The sequence below is a fragment of the Camellia sinensis genome, chromosome 4, assembly GCF_055761805.1.
Source record: "Camellia sinensis isolate YWXY chromosome 4, ASM5576180v1, whole genome shotgun sequence".
In the NCBI taxonomy this organism is placed as follows: Eukaryota; Viridiplantae; Streptophyta; class Magnoliopsida; order Ericales; family Theaceae; genus Camellia; species Camellia sinensis.
The window spans coordinates 35,372,444-35,391,992 of record NC_138964.1 but is presented as its reverse complement, the minus strand read 5'-3'; the positions used below and the strand labels follow the sequence as shown (position 1 = coordinate 35,391,992).

General features: G+C 34.9%; 1 protein-coding gene across 6 annotated transcripts; it reads left to right on the top strand.

Annotated features, from left to right (window-relative positions):
- The first annotated feature begins 1,250 nt into the window (after positions 1-1,250).
- LOC114302351 (BNR/Asp-box repeat family protein) lies at positions 1,251-16,823 on the top strand. 6 transcript variants are annotated; one of them, XM_082924591.1, is made up of 10 exons: positions 1,251-1,564; positions 2,446-2,590; positions 2,680-2,766; positions 3,483-3,610; positions 13,264-13,360; positions 13,457-13,534; positions 13,653-13,878; positions 14,764-14,987; positions 15,200-15,263; positions 16,557-16,823. In XM_082924591.1, the coding sequence occupies exons 2-9, from the start codon at positions 2,483-2,485 to the stop codon at positions 15,221-15,223; spliced, it is 972 nt and encodes a 323-aa protein (XP_082780717.1). In that variant the 5' UTR covers positions 1,251-1,564; positions 2,446-2,482; the 3' UTR covers positions 15,224-15,263; positions 16,557-16,823. The 6 variants fall into 6 exon arrangements, with proteins under 6 accessions (XP_082780717.1, XP_082780718.1, XP_082780719.1 ...); XM_082924592.1 differs by having other exon boundaries at positions 1,254-1,564; positions 2,451-2,590; XM_082924593.1 differs by having other exon boundaries at positions 1,323-1,511.
- Positions 16,824-19,549: the final 2,726 nt, after the last annotated feature.

The window sequence follows — 19,549 nt, the reverse complement described above, 5'->3', positions numbered from 1 at the left end:
TCACGAGGGTGCCTTACTTTTATAGCCAGCACTAACTTGATCCCTACAGAAGCCTAGCTTCAATGGACTTTGGCTCAATGTTTATCTAGGACTCCCAGCCAGATAGAGATAAACTCCCTAAGAGCTTTGTCTTTATCCAAACTGAGGTCCTTCCCTATTTTAGGACTCTTGTCTCTTATCCGCTCATCTCGGATTCCGATATCTCCGCAGATAACCTCAGCCTAGCCGAGGTCACCTCGGCGTCATGACCAAAACACGTGACACTTTGGCTAACATGTTGGCATCATTTCGGGCATGTGCTGTAATTCACAAAATATACCCCCACAGTTATATCTCTAATTTATCATCCCTAAATGACCCTCTAATAATGTGATATTGAAATTAGATCTCACATAATGAAATATGTTTGACAAATCAAAATTTGACATTTATTAGATACATCATTAGAGTGATTTTGAAGAGTAAAGCATTTTTACGTGTTGGTCTTAATAGGTGAACTTATTGTTCAATAGGTTCTGTGAGAATTAATGATATATTTTTTTTATCAAATACTATTAAAAAAAAGTCACTAATTATTAATTTTCAGCGATAGTTTAAAAATTTTGGTACAAAAAATATCACTAATTATAAGTTTTAACGACAGTTTAAAAAAATCATCACTAATTTTGAACTTTCAAGAATAGTTTAAAAAATTCATTACAGAAAAACGTTATTAATTGTAAGTTTTAGAGACAATTTATAAAAATTATAAACAAAAAAAATTACTAATTATCAATTTTTAGAGACATGTATAAAAAATTATTATAAAATTATTTTTAACGACAATTTTATTAAAAATTATTTTTAATAAGACTTATTAAAAATTAAGTCAAATAATTAAGACTTATAATAATTTATTCCGGTGGTGTTTGGGAACTTGGTTCCCAAATTTTTTTCTCATTTTTTTCACTAAAAGACAAAAGTTTTGCAAAACCAAAAAAAAACAAATACAAACAAAATATCACATCCAATCTCATAATCATTTCACTTTTTCTCTCACAAACATCACATCCAACTACAAAAAAACCCAACTATCTTCTCAAACACTAAAATTTTTTTATCCAATAATATCTTACAACTAAAATAATCTACATAAAAACTCACTTCCCAAACACCTTCTCTATTTTTTTTTAATTATAAATTAATAAGCAAGATTATAAATTGTACCAAACAGCGGCTTGTACAAGCCAAGTACAACTCAAACAGAGCCTGGTACGGCTAGCATCTCTGTCTCCCTCTGTCTCTCTTTTTTTATATAGTTGGTGCTATGGGTTCAAGCATTTAAAAATATTACGCAGATCTCTCTCTCTCTCTCTCTCTCAATCGTCAACGCTTTTTATGAAAATTATACAAAAAAATCCATTATTGTAGATACAACTAGGATTAGGTAATAATAGGTATGAAATTTCAATTCTCTAACTAATCTTTTCAATTTTTTAAGCAGATTCGTAGATATTACTGAGCCAAACCAGGTACTGGGTCTGATTTCATTTCCCACTTGATCTTATCATTTGACTCTTATCAGGTATCTCTCTCTCTGTCTCTCAGTATGTATATATGTGTGTATTGATTCCTTTGGACTTTTCTGTACTGACAAAAAAATATGTCAAAGTAAGCAAATAATATTTATAACACTTCTCACAGGCATTTTTGTACATTTTGTACTTGGAAGTGTTTTTCAGAAAATTTTCTGTGAATCAATACTTTTGTAGTAGACATGTGGAAAATAGTTTCAGGGATTGTTTTGTTCCTCTTTTCTTTGTTGGGTTTGTTGTCACATTTCAAAACCAACAAATTTTCTGGGTTTGGAACTAGTTTGAGCTCTACTACTCCTAATTTGCTCCATTCCAATTTCCTATCGCATACCCATCACTCGCCTCGTCGGCTTCGTTCGCTTCTTGACAGGTTTTTTTTGTGTCTTTGCTTTGATTGTTTTTGTCAAATTCAACTTTGCTAATTTACAAGATGAACAAAACCCATAAACCACAGTCTTGATAACATTAAGGCTGTGTTTGGTTGGGGATTTTGTAAGGGATTTGGAAAGAGAAAGGACAAATGTGGGTGAAATTAGGTGAAATAAAAGTATGTTTTATTCACATTTTATCTATATTTTTTCATTTTTTTTTTTTAAATCTCTTCCCAAATCTCTCAAATGTAAGTGTTCGTTTGAGATTTGACTTTTTAGTAGTTTTGTTTTTGTTTTTTTTGTTTTTTGTTTTTTGTTTTTTTTTTTTAAACTTTTGATGAAAAGATGTAAAATAAAATAAAAAATAGAGAAAATGGTTTAACTTTTCAAAACCCCCTAACAATTGTGCAATGACTAGCCCTTGTTTGCAAAAACATCATAATATGCTTTTCATCTTCTGAACAATAAATACCTAAAGATGTTCTGAAAACTCCGTGCAGAGCAGTAGGTGGAGTTTGTGCAAGCACTACTACTGGGATGGGTCAAGTTTCGAATGATTGCATTCTGGTGATATTATTAGAGCAATTCACATTTCCGGCAAATTCAGCTCCTTTCAATAGCTGTCATGCTTCTACAATTGTCGAGGTAATTGCATTGGAAACATCATTTTAGTTCACACTTCAATCATTAGCAGAAATAAGTTATAAGTGTTGCTGATTTTGTGGTGCCTGAAGGTTGAAAAAGATCATTTCTTGGCGGCTTATTTTGGGGGTTCAGCAGAGGGAGCTCCCGACGTGAAAATTTGGTTACAGTTGTATAAGGTAATTAAATATTTAACATTCAGGCTGTTACACGGTCTTGGGTAGAACTCACCCTAAAAGTTAGCTATTAAGTTGACGGTGTCCTCGCACTTATATGCCTAATATTACTTTAATACTTAGGCGATGTGGGACTTCGCTTCACACAGTTAAGTGATACTATGTAGATATTTAGCAAGTGATACTATGTAGATATTTAAGAGGATGATCACACCATGTTAGTTGCAAAAAAACAGTAACACCTAATTTGAAAATTTAGTCAAGTATATACTAGGTAAAATTTAATGTATGAGGCGACTTTGTTGGACTATGGTTACTTATCTGTGTTGGTGCATTGCTAGATAATTAAGACGGTAGTCAAACCGTGCTAAAAAATGAAGGTAGCCAAACTATATTTGTTACAAGAGCAATTATAGTCATTTGCAGTTGACTCATTTCTGTTTCAGTTTGTAACAGCAGATTCTGAATTTGCATAGCAGTAAATCTACTTGCACTTGTAGCATTTGGTTTTGGTAAACCACATTATCTAGTTTGTTAGGACACAAGCTTCTGTTATATTTCTTTCAAACTGGTGCACAGTCATGAGTTTCCTTTCTAGTTGAGCTAAATTCCAAGTCTCAAAACATTTTGACAGTTAATTGGACCTATTCCCTATTTCTTGTATTATTGGAAGGTAATACCTAGATTATTAACTCATATAATTGGAATGATTTGGGCAGGATGGTTATTGGAGCCCTCCCATCATTGCTGATGAACAAACCAATGTTTCGATGTGGAACCCAGTTCTATTTAAGCTTCCATCCAATGAGTTGCTTTTGTTCTATAAAATTGGCCAGGAGGTCCAAAAGTAAGTTTTATACTTTCAAAAGCTCACTGAAATCTTACAATCTATATTTCCTGCTTAGTTGGGAGTATAATTCCCATGTTTTTCTTAGGCATAAAAAGTTAGCTTATCCTCTGGAAAATATTTAATTTTTTGATGCACTATAATGGATATAAATTTTCTAGTATGCTAAAATGGATTTTAACATATTGCATATAACACAAAATTGTTTCACTAGATGAAATCCCGTTTCAAGGCAATATAAAATATCATACAATATATTCTTTGTGCTCTTCAATATATTAGCAAAAGCTACATGGCATGGATGGACTTGGGTATGAGCATCAGTTGCGGGTATGTGGCCAGGTGTTGGACCTCCCTAAACCCTTGATGGTTTGGGGTTTGCTTATTTAGTGTCTTTTTAGCTTTTTACGAAAAGATATGAAGAAAAATAGAGAAGTGATGTGGCAACTTGTAGCAAATAAGCAAATAAGCGGCTTATTTACTATGTTGGGATATATATATCCATAAGCTGGGTACGAGTACATGAACACGCCCTAAATATTAAATCCATATATTTTATGGGCTTCTTTTTCTTCAAACATTATTAAAAAAATCAGAGAATCCAAGTGCCCAAGTTGGGTATGGCATCGGACACATATCCCATAGATCCATGTTACATTGGGGATAAATATTGCTTGGGATATTGTATTAGTATGATGCTCATATGACTCTATTGTTGCTTTATTTGTTGGAAGAATAAAGGCATAGTTTGAAAAGTCCAGTTGTAGAAGCTAAGTTTTTATTCTTGTGAAGTAATGGATGTCTGCTTAGGCCTAAGTTACTAAAATGCATAGTTGGAGTGAGAGGGATATTAGATGACAGTGCAAGAGCATTGATCTCCAAAATCCTTGTGGTTTGGAAGCCTGTGTGATGTCTATACAAATGTTAGGGTGGTTTAGAAAAGAATAGGTATATATTTATATGTAAATGCATACATATATAGGCGCTGTTTGGGAAGAATAGGTTGGGGCTATTATAGCCTCAAAATGAAAATAAGCCAAAAAGCCTACAGTAGCAACCCTTTTTATTAAAAAAAAAAGAAAAAAAAGAAAAGCTAGAGGACAAGCAGCAGCCTACACCCACAGCTATCCCACAGCTACGGACAGCTAGGTACTGTGCCACGGAAATTCATCCCACAGCTGTTAAATTACAATTTTGCCCCTTTAGTTAATTTTGAAAAATAAAAAGTTAGGGACAAATTTGTCATTTTAACTTTAAACATCATTTCAACACATTTTTCAATACAACAACTCAAATAAAAATTCATCCCATCTTCCCAAACACAAAAACTAAAATAGCCTATTAAAATAGCCAAATAGCCAAAAAGCCTCTAAAATAGCCACTTCCCAAACGAAGGCATAATTTTATTCTTGTACTGGTCCATCAAATAATCACAAGAAAATCTATCAAAAAAATGTCTCATGAAAAAAAAAAGAACCTAAAGAAGGAAATGCAAAGAAAGTGGGCTATTGTAACTTGTTTGTTGGTTCTACTAGAATCAATCCAAGTTGGTTTTGTGTTTTAATTATTACTAGATCAAATAAGATGCTTACACTAGTTGAAAATAGTTTTCGATGGAGACAAAGCCAAGGTGGGCAAGAATTGTCAAGTGTGTACTTGGAGGCTTGTAGCACATATGCACGATTGCTATATGTCTAATCTCAACATTAGAGGGGGATGTCAAATCCATGTGTGAAACTGAACTCTAAAACCTAAGTAGCAGGAAACTCTTACATGGGTGATGTTTCTTGTTGGGAAATGCGTTTTTGCGCTTCCAAGTAAGAAACTCACTCCCGTTGAGGAAAAAACTCGCTCCGAACTAAGATATAAACTCTTAAACATACAAATATTAAAAAAAGAAAAGAAAATCAACTCAAACTTATTATAGTACTTTCTATTTATTTAACATTATTCATACTTGACAAAGACAATTTATAATTGACATCAATCTCAAATATTTATTGATATTTTAACATATATTTCACAACTACGTTACTACGTAGAAAAAATAATCGTTGGAATATATTTCTATTTTTAATATATGAAATATATACGATTCCATAGGCACTCCCAACCTGAGAAACTAAGCTCCAAACAGTACTATGCAAATTAACAAGGTTCCACACTCAAAGCAATAACTAGAGGATTGCTTTAAAGTCTTCAAGGGGGATGAGGTGTCAACTAAGAAGCATGAATATGGGAAACACAACATGATTCAAACATGACATGAGAAGGGAGGTATTTTCAAAATATAGCAATGTGTTTGGGGATTGGACTTCTATGGAGGTGACTATGTCTCGTGGTAGGAGTCTTTGGAAGGATATTAGGAAAATTTGGGATAGCTTTTAGCTAATTTCAAGCGACTGTAGGGAGGGTGAAATTTTGGAGTCATTTATGATATGGGAAAAGAAAACTTGAGGCAATTTTCCTTGTGCTCTCCCTCCCTCCCTCCCTCTCTCTCTCTCTCTCTCTCTCTCTCTCTCAAGATTGTGGTGGATATTTTTTGAGGCATATGTGGAAGATTATCTCTGGAAGGATTGTTGAGCAAGTGTTTTAAGGTAGTAATTTTATAAAAGATTTGCATGATTGGGAAGGTTGATGGTTCTTCTTGAGAGGTTATTTGGGAGAACATAGGTGAGGAGGCTGCTGTGAGATGGAAAGTGCCAAAGTCGGAGCATTTTGACAAGAAATTTTTTATGGGTCTTGGTAGATCATTAAGATACACCCTTCTCGTGGAAAGAGATTCAGGCTGCAATGGTGCCTTCTAAGGTAGGGTTTTCAGTTTGGGATGGTAGTGCATGAGAAGATCCTCACAATTGACTACTTGATTTAGCTTTTCATATTTTGTTTAATTAATGTTGCATGTGCAAGAAAAATGGAGAGTCACTCAATCATCTTTTGATTCATTGACGTGGCCAGAGAGCTATAGGATATGATTGTAGCTTTGTATAGGCCCTGAAATTGGGTTTTTCCAAAAATAGTAGATCTTATCCATGGTTGGAGAGGGGAGGAGGGGGGAGAGTTCATAAGAGAAGAAGGAAGGCTTGGATGTTGGGTTCCTTGTATGATGTGGATAATTTGGGGTGAATGTAATTGTAGGTCTTTATAGGTGTGAAGAAACCTTTTGATAAATTGAAGAGTAATTTTTGACTCTTCACTATAATTGGACATCGGGAATGATTAAGTTGTTCTCATCAACAAATTTTGGATTTTGTGGCGTCTTTTGAGTAGAGAGAAGGTGTATAGGTTGTGTAAGAATTTATGTATTATTGATTGATTGATGTTATATTTTGATATATTACAATGATTCCTATATATAGAAGAGGGTGAGTGTGTAGTAGGTGAGGAGTAGGTGAGGAGTAGGTGGAGAGTAGGTGAGTGTGTGTAGTAGGTGGTAGTGGTAGGTGTGTAGCAGGTGAATTTTAACAGCCCCCCGCAAACTCAAGGGGGATAGGAACTAACCAACTTGAGTTTGGAGAGAGTTACAAAACAAGAAAATATATAAAAATAAAAGAGGATAGGAGACACTGTATGGTCGTGTCAGACCATTGGTGAAGACACTGGATGGTGGTGTCATAACGTTGTAGAGGACACTGTATGGTGGTGTCATAACGGTGTAGAGGACACTGGATGGCGGTGTCAGACCGATGTAGAAGACAGTTTATGGGGTCATGTCGGACCGTTGTAGCAGACAATGTTGTGACAGTTGTTGTGACAGTTTACAGAGTCTTGCTGGACCCTTGTAGAAACTAACCGGAATCAATGTCGGGACAGTTTACAGAGTCTTGTCGGACCCATAAAGGAGCTAACCGGAATCAATGTCGGGACAGTTTACAGAGTCTTGTAGGACCCATAAAAGAGCTAACCGGAATCAATGTCGGGACAGTTTACAGAGTCTTGTCGGACCCTTGTAGAAACTAACCGGAATCAATGTCGGGACAGTTTACAGAGTCTTGTCGGACCCTTGTAGAAACTAACCGGAATCAATGTCGGGACAGTTTACAGAGTCTTGTCGGACCCATAAAAAGTCGCACCCTCAAAAGGTGTGCCCAATCTTTCAAAAGGCGTGCCCAATCCATAAAAAGACGTGCCAGATATGATGGCGAGTGTTAGAATTTCCCATCTTTACCTTCACCTACTCCACTACACACTCCACTTCACCTACCTCCACTTCACCACACACTCCACTTCACCTAACCCACTATCACCTCCACTACACCTACTACCACACCTCCACTACACCTACTACCACATTTTCTTCTATATATAGATTGTATAGGAATTGTAATTAATCAATCTTGTAATTAAATCAATCAATCAATAATATACATCAGTTTATTTTACATGGTATCAGAGCAAGGTTAAAACCTTAGTATTTCTCGCTTCACCGGCGGGCGGCAACCTCGCCTTGGCCGTCCGCCGGACCTCAACCTATTCCGCTTATTTTCTACACATACCTTCACTAAGTTGTAATGGCTCTCGAAGCTCTCAACTCCAGTCCCGACTCTTCCTTTTTTGCATCTGGCAACATTGAACGCGAGCTTCTTGCCAAACAGGTTGCATTGGACATTAATGAGGATGAAAAGCAACTACTTCAAAGTATGGAAGATGAGGAAAACAGGGAAGTATTTTGTCCGATTGTTGGTTGTGGTGCTCGTTTGAATTCTTTGGATGTCTTTGAAGATCACTACAATGCACGGCACACTGCATCTTGCTCAGTTTGTTCAAGAGTGTACCCTACATCACGCCTTCTCAGCATACATGTGTCTGAAGCACACGATTCTTTCTTTCAAGCAAAAGTTGCGCAAGTCGGCAGCAACATCTTGTAGACAAGCACACATTCCCCACTTCATTTGAGTTCTTTAAGAAGGCCCACCACGAGAAGAAGCAGACCACACAGCTTTCCATGCTCTTATAAAATATTATTATACCCATCCACCGCCCAAAAATTTTCTTTTGTTTACTATGACACTTAATTGCCCTGTCCCTCTCTTTTCTTATTTATTTATCACCAAACACCCACGTTATCACACTTTTATTTTAATATATATATATCTCTTAAAATAATGAATCATAATCTTCTTTTTGAAAACATAATCATCAAACAAAAACACAACACAACCACCCACGTTATCACACTTTATTTTAATATATATATATATATATCTTTTAAAAAAAATAAATAAATAAATAACAAAAATAAAAATAAAAATAAAAAAAAAACAAATACAATAAAATAAAATCACACTGCTGTTTTTCTTATCCCCCATCCACAACTATTTTTCTCTATTTTCTTTATCCATTGTTTTCTTTTATTTTATTTTTCTTATTAAACAAAACAACACCACAAAATAACACCAACCACTTTTCACAATCTTGTCATTTTATTCATATCAGGGGATCAACCCCGATCACACTTTTACATCCCAAAAAAAAAAAAAAAAAAAAAAAAAAAAAAACCCACATCCACAGGCGGATTTTTCTTCTCTACTCGGCCGCCGGTCTCTTCTTTTTGCCTCCGTCCTGGGCGGCCCTTGACGGTACTGCCTCCGTGCTTCCTCGACCACCAAGCCAGTTGCCTCCTCCCTGCTCCTCCACTCCCGCATATGGCGGACTTCCAAAACGGAACATCACGGTGGCCTTCCGCTTCAGTTCTTTATTTTCCGCCTTTAGCACACTTATCTCTGCTCGCGCATCCTTATACATGCGTTGGAGCAGAGCCAGCTGGGAGTTTAAATGCTGCACCTCATTTGTCCTACTCTGCAGCCGGTTCGACAAATTTGTGACCGCCGTCATGCTTTCCACACATGCCTTCAGAGTATACTGATTGGCCTCCACATCCGACTGCCCTGCCATTCTTTGCTCCACAGACCGCATCGGAAAGTTCAACGGAGTATACCCAGCGGTGTTTGGTTGAGGTTCACTGGCCACCGCACCAGTTCTCTCTCCTGTGGACTCGTTGAGGTCGGGAAAGAGGGTGAGCAGCCCGCGGGAAGACGAAGCCATTTTTTCTGGGCAACAGAGTGTTATAGAGAGTGTTACAGAGTTTCTTCTCAGCAAAACCTCTCTTTCTAAGCAGAACGAAGAATTTTTCAGAGGTTTCTCTCAGTTTTTCTGTCTCAGTTTCTGCCTCCTCCGCTTCGGTTTATAAAGACCATGACACAGAGGCAGCCACGCGCATCGCGCGCCTTTTGACGCCGACAACCTGGCACGCCTTTTGATGGCACGCCTTTTCATGGCACATCTTTTGATAAAGTGGGCACGCCTTTTGATGGCACGCCTTTTTGAAAAATTGGGCGCACCTTTTGAGGATGCGATCTTTTAAGGGGTCCGACAAGACTCTGTAAACTGTCCCGACATTGATTCCGGTTAGCTCCTTTATGGGTCCGACAAGACTCTATAAACTGTCCCGACATAGATTCCGGTTAGTTTCTACAAGGGTCCAGCAAGACTCCGTAAACTGTCACAACATTGTCTTCTACAACGGTCCGACATGACCCCATAAACTGTCTTCTACAACGGTCCGACATGACCCCATAAACTGTCTTCTACAACGGTCCGACATGACCCCATAAACTGTCTTCTACAACGGTCCGACATGACCCCATAAACTGTCTTCTACAGCGGTCTGACACCGCCATCCAGTGTCCTCTACACCATCATGACACCACCATACCGTGTCCTCTACAACGTTATGACACCCCCATACAGTGTCCTCTACAACGTTATGACACCCCCATACAGTGTCCTCTACAACGTTATGACACCACTATTCAGTGTCTTCACCAACGGTCTGACACGACCATACAGTGTCTCCTATATTTTTTTATTTTTATGTATTTTCTTGTTTTGTTACTCTCTCCAAACTCAAGTTGGTTAGTTTCTCTCCTCCTTGAGTTTGCGGGGGGCTGTTAGAATTTCCCATCTTTACCTTCACCTACTCCACTACACACTCCACTTCACCTACCTCCACTTCACCACACACTCCACTTCACCTAACCCACTATCACCTCCACTACACCTACTACCACACCTCCACTACACCTACTACCACATTTTCTTCTATATATAGATTGTATAGGAATTGTAATTAATCAATCTTGTAATTAAATCAATCAATCAATAATATACATCAGTTTATTTTACAGCGAGGCACGTGAGTGCCTTGGCTGGCGCGCCCGTGTGTCGTCTGGCGTCAAGTGGCGCGCGATACGCGTGGCTGCCTCGGCTATTTAACCAAGACGGAGGCTTAGGCTGAGGCAGAGGCTAAGGCATAACAAACCAGTTGAAATCTCTTCGTTCTCTGAGAGCTTGTCGCTAAGAGCTGCTCTGATACCATGTAAGAATTTATGTATTATTGATTGATTGATGTTATATTTTGATATATTACAATGATTCCTATATATAGAAGAGGATGAGTGTGTAGTAGGTGAGGAGTAGGTGAGGAGTAGGTGGAGAGTAGGTGAGTGTGTAGTAGGTGGTAGTGGTAGGTGTGTAGTAGGTGAATTTTAACAGGTTGCTAGTGGTTTTATAACCTTTTTTACTTGGGTGGTATCCCCGCTTTATGCTTCATTTCCAATAAATTTACTTAAAAGAAAAAGAACAAGAGGACTGAGAGCATACGCATTCCAAGGATAGCAAATTAAAGCACTTAGCTTAAGCCATGACAAACGAGTCTAAAGGTATGTGGGTATAAAAGTTGAACTGAAGATATGGATACTGCAAACAGAAAGCTGAAATGTTAGAGACCGCTACCAGGTGAAGAGCAAGGCAAGCAATAACCAGAGAGGGTAGCAATGTAGGCACTCTATGCAATCTAAAGGGCTGATGATCCAGATAGGGAGAGGAGCCAGAGCCCTCCTTTTTATAGGCAAGGAGTTTGAGATAATTTCGAAATGTCATAATAATAGGACTCCTATTGACATAAATCTCCTGCCATGTTTACGTTGGGACTCTCCCCAATCTTAATATGATAAGGTCCTTATTGCCCCAACTTTGTTGGGACAGTGTCGGATTGAGTTGAAGTAATACCCTCCACTTCGAATACTTGAGATAGAGACATTCTCCTACACCTCAATGAGCCCTTGCTCTCAGCCACCAAGCCATGTGTCCCCCAACGTCTCAGCATAGACTATAGTGTAGTCAAAAGACCAGACAATGGATGTGCACCATGCCTAAAGGGGCCACCTGCGTTCTGCTTGCTGACTGAGGCAAACACCTCAGCCTGGGGGTATGAGTGGTGAGAAGGAGACTCTCTTCTTGAGGTAGTGGGAGGCTACAACAGATATTTTTGCTTTGTCTTGATAGTGCCCTTTTTCGATGACAAAAATCTAATTGGAGGTTCTGGAGTGGTGCTCATGACGGACACAAATAAGTATGAGAATTCAAAGCAGTGCTCATGATGGGATCATAGAGATGGTATAATTTCCAGAGAAATGCTCTTGATGGGAGCATCAATAAGGGTTTCAACAGTCTCCCTCAACTCCCGAGCTACCAACTCAAGTTAGCCATTGGTGGTAGTCCCTCGAGGTACTCAATAAATAATCATACTTCACGAGGGAGTCCTAATGCATTTGCAGTAGATATCTCGTCCCACTGGTAGCTTTTTCTTTGAAGGTGCTGAATCGAGGTAATCATGGCCTCAAGGTAATCAGTCAAGACGATCATGGATTAACACATTCTTCATATCCTTTCCTTTAACTACCATCTCTAGATTGTATTTTCATGGTTTGCAGAAGGGATACTGGAACTTTCTTTTGATGCTTCGTGGACTACTGTTGCAAGCTGTTTTATGAGAGGGAACATCATGTTATGGCTTTATTGGATTGTCAGGTGGTTTTAACATATGAGGTTGAACTAGATAGATTTAATTTTTTTGCAGATGCAAAAGTACTGATTATTTTGAAGCTGTTACATATTGAGAGCTTAAGTTAATTTTTTTTTTTCTTTTTTTTGAACACTACGAGAAATGTGCCTCTCATTATCATCTTGGTGATATGGAGTAAAGGAATCAATGACCATCAGAAGATGGAGTTAGATGACTGGATGTGAAAGTCTCTAGTTTACTTGTTTTATATCTGGCTGATATATTTATTATTTATTTTTCCTTTAATTAATGTCTTCATTAAAACAAGACTACAATATAAATTTAATATCAGTACTAGTTTCAACTTTGTATATGGTTTATTGTCCCTAGTCAAATCTGATTTAGCTAAAGCAAGTGTTTTCTTTTTGCCTTCTTTCTTTCTTTTCTTTTGGTTCATATAAAATGAAAGAAGCAGGTTAATCTGTTGGAACCAACTGTTGTCTTAATCAATTGAATCTTGAATCTTGATAATATATACATATATTATTAAACTCACATAGATTAGATCAGATCCCTCAGTATTTAGTTTGGTCCTTTCCTTGATAAAATGTCTCTACAACTTGGACTTTCAACCTTTTTGTTTCCATCATGTGTTTGGCCCACTCATAGAGGGTCCTTCAAAGTGAAGCGTTGTGTTGTATATATAAATTCTTACGTTACATCCCTCTAATAGCTCAAGCTATTGGGGCAACTAGTTGTTCAACAGCACTTTATTAACTACAAAAACTGAGATCCTCTGCAACTTCAGATGGAGTGGATGCATGAAGCGGTCATATGATAATGGTATAACTTGGACAGCAAGAGAGCAGCTTCCTCCCGGTATTTTAGGACCAATCAAGAATAAGGTAATTCACTCTTGTAAATTTTCATTTATGTCATGGACTTGAAATTTAATACTTTTAAAATGCCCATTTTATATGTGTGTTGCTTACTTTGCTCAGCCTATCTTGCTGGAAAATGGGAACTTGCTATGTGGATCATCAGTTGAAAGTTGGAATTCTTGGGGAGCATGGGTCGAGGTTGTAACAAAAACTCAAACTACATTAAGCAATTTTTGTTATTCTCATATGGGAAGGAAAATTAAAAAATCATGTGAATTATGTTGTTAATTCAAGTGTTGTGACTCATATAAAGCAGATGACTGAAGATTGTGGTAGGTCGTGGAGAAAGTATGGACCTATATATATTGAGAATGAGACACTCAGCGTGATTCAGCCAGTTCCATACCAGACTGCATATGGGACCTTGCGTGTTCTATTGAGATCTTTTAATGGAATTGATAGAGTTTGTATGTCTGAATCCTATGATGGAGGCCACAGCTGGGGATATGCAAAACCTACTGAACTACCCAATCCAAACTCAGGTTGTGGCTGACACTGTATCATTTGCATTGAACAATGGGTGATTTGGGTTCCTCGTAAATATGATTGTTTATAAAATTATATGGATAGGAATAGTTTGTTTTCTCATGCCTTTTATAATGCTTCTTGTTCTACATCTTCTCCATTATAATTTTCTTGATGGTGCTCAGGCCATTTCTTTTCAAATGTTTTTGAGTTTTCTTCTTTTCTTTTTTTCATTTTCAGTTGCAGTGACTCGTATTTATAGGATTAATTTGTTCATGTCATTACAATGGAAACAAAGTTGAACGACTTTTTATCTTCCTTGCTCATTTAAATCCTACATGTGTAGGCTGATTCTTTTGTTTTTGCCTAAGAAGCACGGAAGTACATGGGATACAATGATTCTCAAAAAATTAGGACATAGACATGGCGGGGACACAACCAAAAATATATTTTTTGATATATTTTTATTAATTAAGTATATGAATATCTATATGTGGGTGTTTTTGTTTTTGTTTTTGTTTTGTTTTGTTTTGTTTTTTGTTTTTTTTCCTCTCTCCATATATTTTTGATGCCAAATAAGCTTTCTAAGATTATAAAAAGAAAAACGTACAAAGATATTTTGATGAGTGTCCAAACACAGGACATGTGTGTACATGAAGTGTCCCCATGTCCTTCAAAAAAACTATTATTAACAAATTTAACACCCCATGTGGCGTGTTGGACAAGTGGACACCTGTGTCCCCACTGTGTTGGTTTCTCCTCAATGTCGGACATGGACACAGACACGGCTGTGCTTCTTAGGTTTCTGCATGTGTGCGTGTGTATATATTCGTATGTATCTCAGATGTGACTCCTTTTCCTTCAAGATACTGCTGGCTGATTCTGCGAGTTTCATTTAATAGGGATTGATGGGGTAAAGTTAACAGATGGCCGTCTCCTACTTGCTTACAATACAGTCTCCAGGGCCATTCTCAAAGTAGCCCTCTCATCAGATGATGGAGACTCATGGCATGAAGTGTTAACATTGGAGGACACAACGGGAATGGAATTCTCTTATCCAGCTGTTATCCAGGCTAGTGATGGACTAGTTCACATCACTTACACATATAATAGGACGCAGATTAAGGTAAATAACTTCCTTATCTTGATAGTGTAACTGTCCTGGCCCTCGATAACTGACATTTTTCTTTTCCTTTTCCATCATTCATTCAAAAAGCTATTATTATTATTATTATTATTATTATCTATCTATCTATCTCTTCCTAGCAGTTCAGACTGATGATTAATTGAAACTTTTCCTTTGATGAAATCTAATGTCATATTGTCCTGCGTTTGCAGCATGTTGTTCTTCAAACCACTTGATGGTATGACACATGCTACTGAAGCTTTTAGATCAAAGAAGGTATGAGTTTTGATCTTGTCTAATGTGTCACAACAGCTTCAGAATATAAGCCTATATAACTACATGAGTGAAACCACAATTACTGACATATCTAATCATAAATTAAACAGCCTGAAATTTCATTTGAATTAAAAATTTGTAGTGTCTTTTCATGCAGTTAATACGCTAGAATGGATCAAAATGCAGTCATTTATTTATTTTATTGCTATGATCTCTCTCTTCCATATAATATTATGCTTATGTCCTATGAAGTACACCATCTCCTTTGATCTTTATGTTTTTCATTTGTTTATTTTTTAAATTTCTGTGGTCAGTATTGATTATTGCAGGGCATTTGCAATGTAGGATGATCTCTGAATTGTGGAGGCTATAGTATTTATACCAATTATGGTGTGATAAAATTTTGAAGAACTCAGATAATACATGTAAATATAAATATAAATGTATGTAAGTGTGTAGATACAGACTGAGCGTTTGTACATGTATGTATAAACCTACTTATCTATGTGTTTATGCACATTTTGGTGTGTACGTATAAATTTGATATGGTAGGACACCCCAAGCCATTGAGCAAAAAGTGACTTCTTTGTTCTAAAAGCAAAAACTTTATGCTTTTGAGAAAAAAGAAAAAATTGCTTTCTTTTTTTTCGGAAGTGCTTTTTTAGTCCATGTGGGCAATGGAAGTGTAGGAAATGGTTAGTGAAGCGGTTGGTTGTAACCCTTTCAGGAGAATAGAGGGCAATTCAATGGCTAGCAGTCGTCGGAGGTGGATGAGGAGAGTGTGAGAGTTGTATTTTGGTAGTATTTTTCTGGTATGAGGGTAGTTTAGTACTTGGAATACATTTAGGGTTTAGCATTGATAACTATATATTAGTGCTTGTAATCGTTTTCTCGTTTCTTACATGGTATCAAAACTCAAGTTGGGAGAGGTCTAGGATTCAAGTATCGCCATTTGGATTTGTTCCCCGTTTACATTCTCCCCTCTCTCTATGTATATAAAGATGTTTGCATCTCCACGTGCAAGATGGGATTGCACATGTGGAAGGGTGCTAGATAGCTTGATATACAATGTAAAAAAAATTTCCTAAAAGTTTAAGCTTTTGGGATAGTTGGTGACTTAACAGATACATGTGTCATTGAAACTTCGCATGCTCTGTACATTCCCTAACTGTATGGGATATTTGTTTATTTCTAGATTTCATCTATAAATCCCATGTATGATGCCCAATTCATTTCCTTCTTTCATCATATGCCAATATTCAAAGATAAACTTTAAACTGTGTTCTTGTCAAGGCTTTCGGTAAATGGAGCTGACCTGGCATGTACCTATCATGTCATTTGTGTTCTTGGGAGAATATTGATGGTTACTTCAACTGGTGCTGTCATAAAACTACAAGCCCTTTTCAGATGAGAGAAAGGAAGAGAAGTATTGCCAACAAGATGTGTTTCTAAATCATCTTTTGTTCATTAACTTTATTTGTTGTATTTTTGCAAATATTGTTTTTTTATTGATTTGAATGAATTCTGAGAATTTATATATGTTCAAAATTTTGTTCTTTATTTGGTATATTTTTGCAAATATTGTTTTTCGTTGTTGGTTTGAATGAGTTCTGAGAATTTATATATGTTCAGATTTTGTTCTTTAATTGTTTTATTTTTACAAATATTGTTCTTTTGGTTTGCGGCCCTTGAAACTTATAAATGAAGCCCTGAGATACTATTCTAAAATTGGCCATGTACAATACAACAAAATCATCATTATCATTTAGGGTGTGTTTGATTATGAATTTGGTTAGGAATTTTAAAGGAAAAAAAAGGGTAATTAAAATGAAATGGAGATAAAATATAATTATATTTTATTATTTTTTTTTCTCTTTTTCTTTTCAAATTCTTGTTACGCACTTTTTCGTAACATTCGGAAGTTAATGCTGTTGCATGTAGGTAATAGTGGTGACATCATTTACATTTAAAAATCAATTAATTTTTTTATTTTTTCTGTTACAATATTTATTTATTTATCTATTTACTTAATAAGATTGAACATAATTTTTGTATGTAGTTGTAACTTGTAATTTAAGAATATAAATCATATGACTTTTTAGGTGTTTTTTTTTTTCATAAATAAAATAAAATTAGAGTATCCGAAAACATACTGACGGAAGTTGAGCTGAAAAAAGACATACAGTACGACCATTTTGGGTTGGCCCAAGCTAGAATTGGGGCCATTTTAATTTCATCCATCTGCAGAAAACTGATAGGGTTAAAACCATATATATATATATATATATTAAGGAAGAATGAGTTTGTAATGAGAAGACTTTGTGAAGTTCAAAATTCTCATATTATTTTTTCAGAGTTCTTATTTTTTAAATAATTAAAAAAAAATTATTGGCTAGTTTTTATTGGATCATTTAAAAAATAGTAATTAATTCATTTGTATTTCTTGATTTATGATTTTTAAATGAAACGCATACTGATCCATTTCAAAATTTAAATTCAAAATGGATAAGAGATTTTTAAAATATTTTAAAGATAAAAGATCAGTTTGATTCTAATTTAAATTCTTTCATTAAATTTATATCATACCCAAAGATATTTTACAAAAAATTAAACTTATAAATCCAACTTCCATGACAATATAAAATTGGATAAAAAGATTGGAGAAGAGAAGAAATCCTACAGAGGAATTAAATAGGTGATTTGATCAACTATGCAAAATTTTTGACATCTTATATGAAAAGAAACACATGTTTGAAATCTCATATTGTGTTTTTTTGCATTCTCTTTTTTTTTGGTGCAGATTTTTCTCTCGTTGTTTTAGTTTTAGTTTATTTGGTGTTTTTATTATATTTATTTATTTATTATTATTTTTTGTTGCATAATCTAAATAAGTTGTTGAAATTATAATAATGTAGTAGATGCGATTGTGCCGCCAAAATCTATTTTTCATTTTTTTTTTAAATTTGTTTTTGTAAGTACAACATATAGGGAAAAAGTAGTAGTGACAACGAAATGCTAAAAGATCAATACAATGAATAATGTTTTGCAATGCAATTGGAGTTCACACATTTTTTGAGAAAAAAACTACCTATCGATAAGAGTATTTGGAACACATTCATGAATTTGAAGGAAGTTTTTGGTCAATCCCATTTATTTTTCATTATTTTTTCTTCAATTATATTAATTTATGAGTTTTATTTTGTTGTAACATAGAAGGAGAACGATGGATTTAAATCCAAATATAACTAAACTTAATTATGTAACTTTATAACATTTTTACTTACATTTTTATTTTTTCATTTGAAATTTTCATAGTTTTAAATTTGTTTCTTTACATATATATATAGTGAGTACACTAATTAAGTAGGCTTTTAAATGATAAGTTTATCTTTTGCAGTAAAAAGTCTTATGCACAAAGAAGCATTTCAAGCGAATGAATCTCAAATTTCTTAAAACTTAGTTTAAATAAATATATTTTATGTTTCTTCTATGATTGTTGAATTTTATATTTACATGCATAACACGTGTCACTGGCAGAGAAATATTCAAGTCAATCGCGTTCTATGCTTAAGACCTTATTATTTAAAATGAATAATTATATTATCATATAACACAAAGTAAAAATAAAACTAATTAAGATTTTAAAAAGAAAAGTGATGTTATTTTTTTTATTAATTAGTAAATTCAGAATGCAAAAATTATTAAAATTTATAGGTTATTGACACACACACACACACAAAAATAAATAAAAATAAAAAAATGAATGATTATATTATCATATAACACAAAATAAAAGTAAAACTAATTAAGATTTTAAAAATAAAAGTGATGCTATTTTCTTTATTTAGTAGTTTTAGAATATAAAAATTGTTAAAATTTATAGGTTATTGACACAAAATAAAATTAAGAAATAAAAAGGTAATTCCTGTTTTTTTTTTAATTAAGTATTTTTAGAATATAAAAATTGTTAAAAATTATAAATAGTAGACACAAAATAGAGTTAAAATTTGTATAATAAGATATCATAAATGCTTATTTTTTAATAACACGAAATTTAAATTTAACAAATTATAGGTGGCATTTAATTCTTATCTAATTTTTAACTTATTACAACTCAGTTTTTACTTTTGAGGTTTTTTTTACAAATTGTTAAAAATTATAAGTGATATGTTACTCTTATCCAATTTTTAAACTACTACCTTCTTTTATTTTTTATTTTTTATTATTAGTGTTATATTATATATATATTTTTAGATTTATTTTATTTTATTTTTGAACTTTTAAAT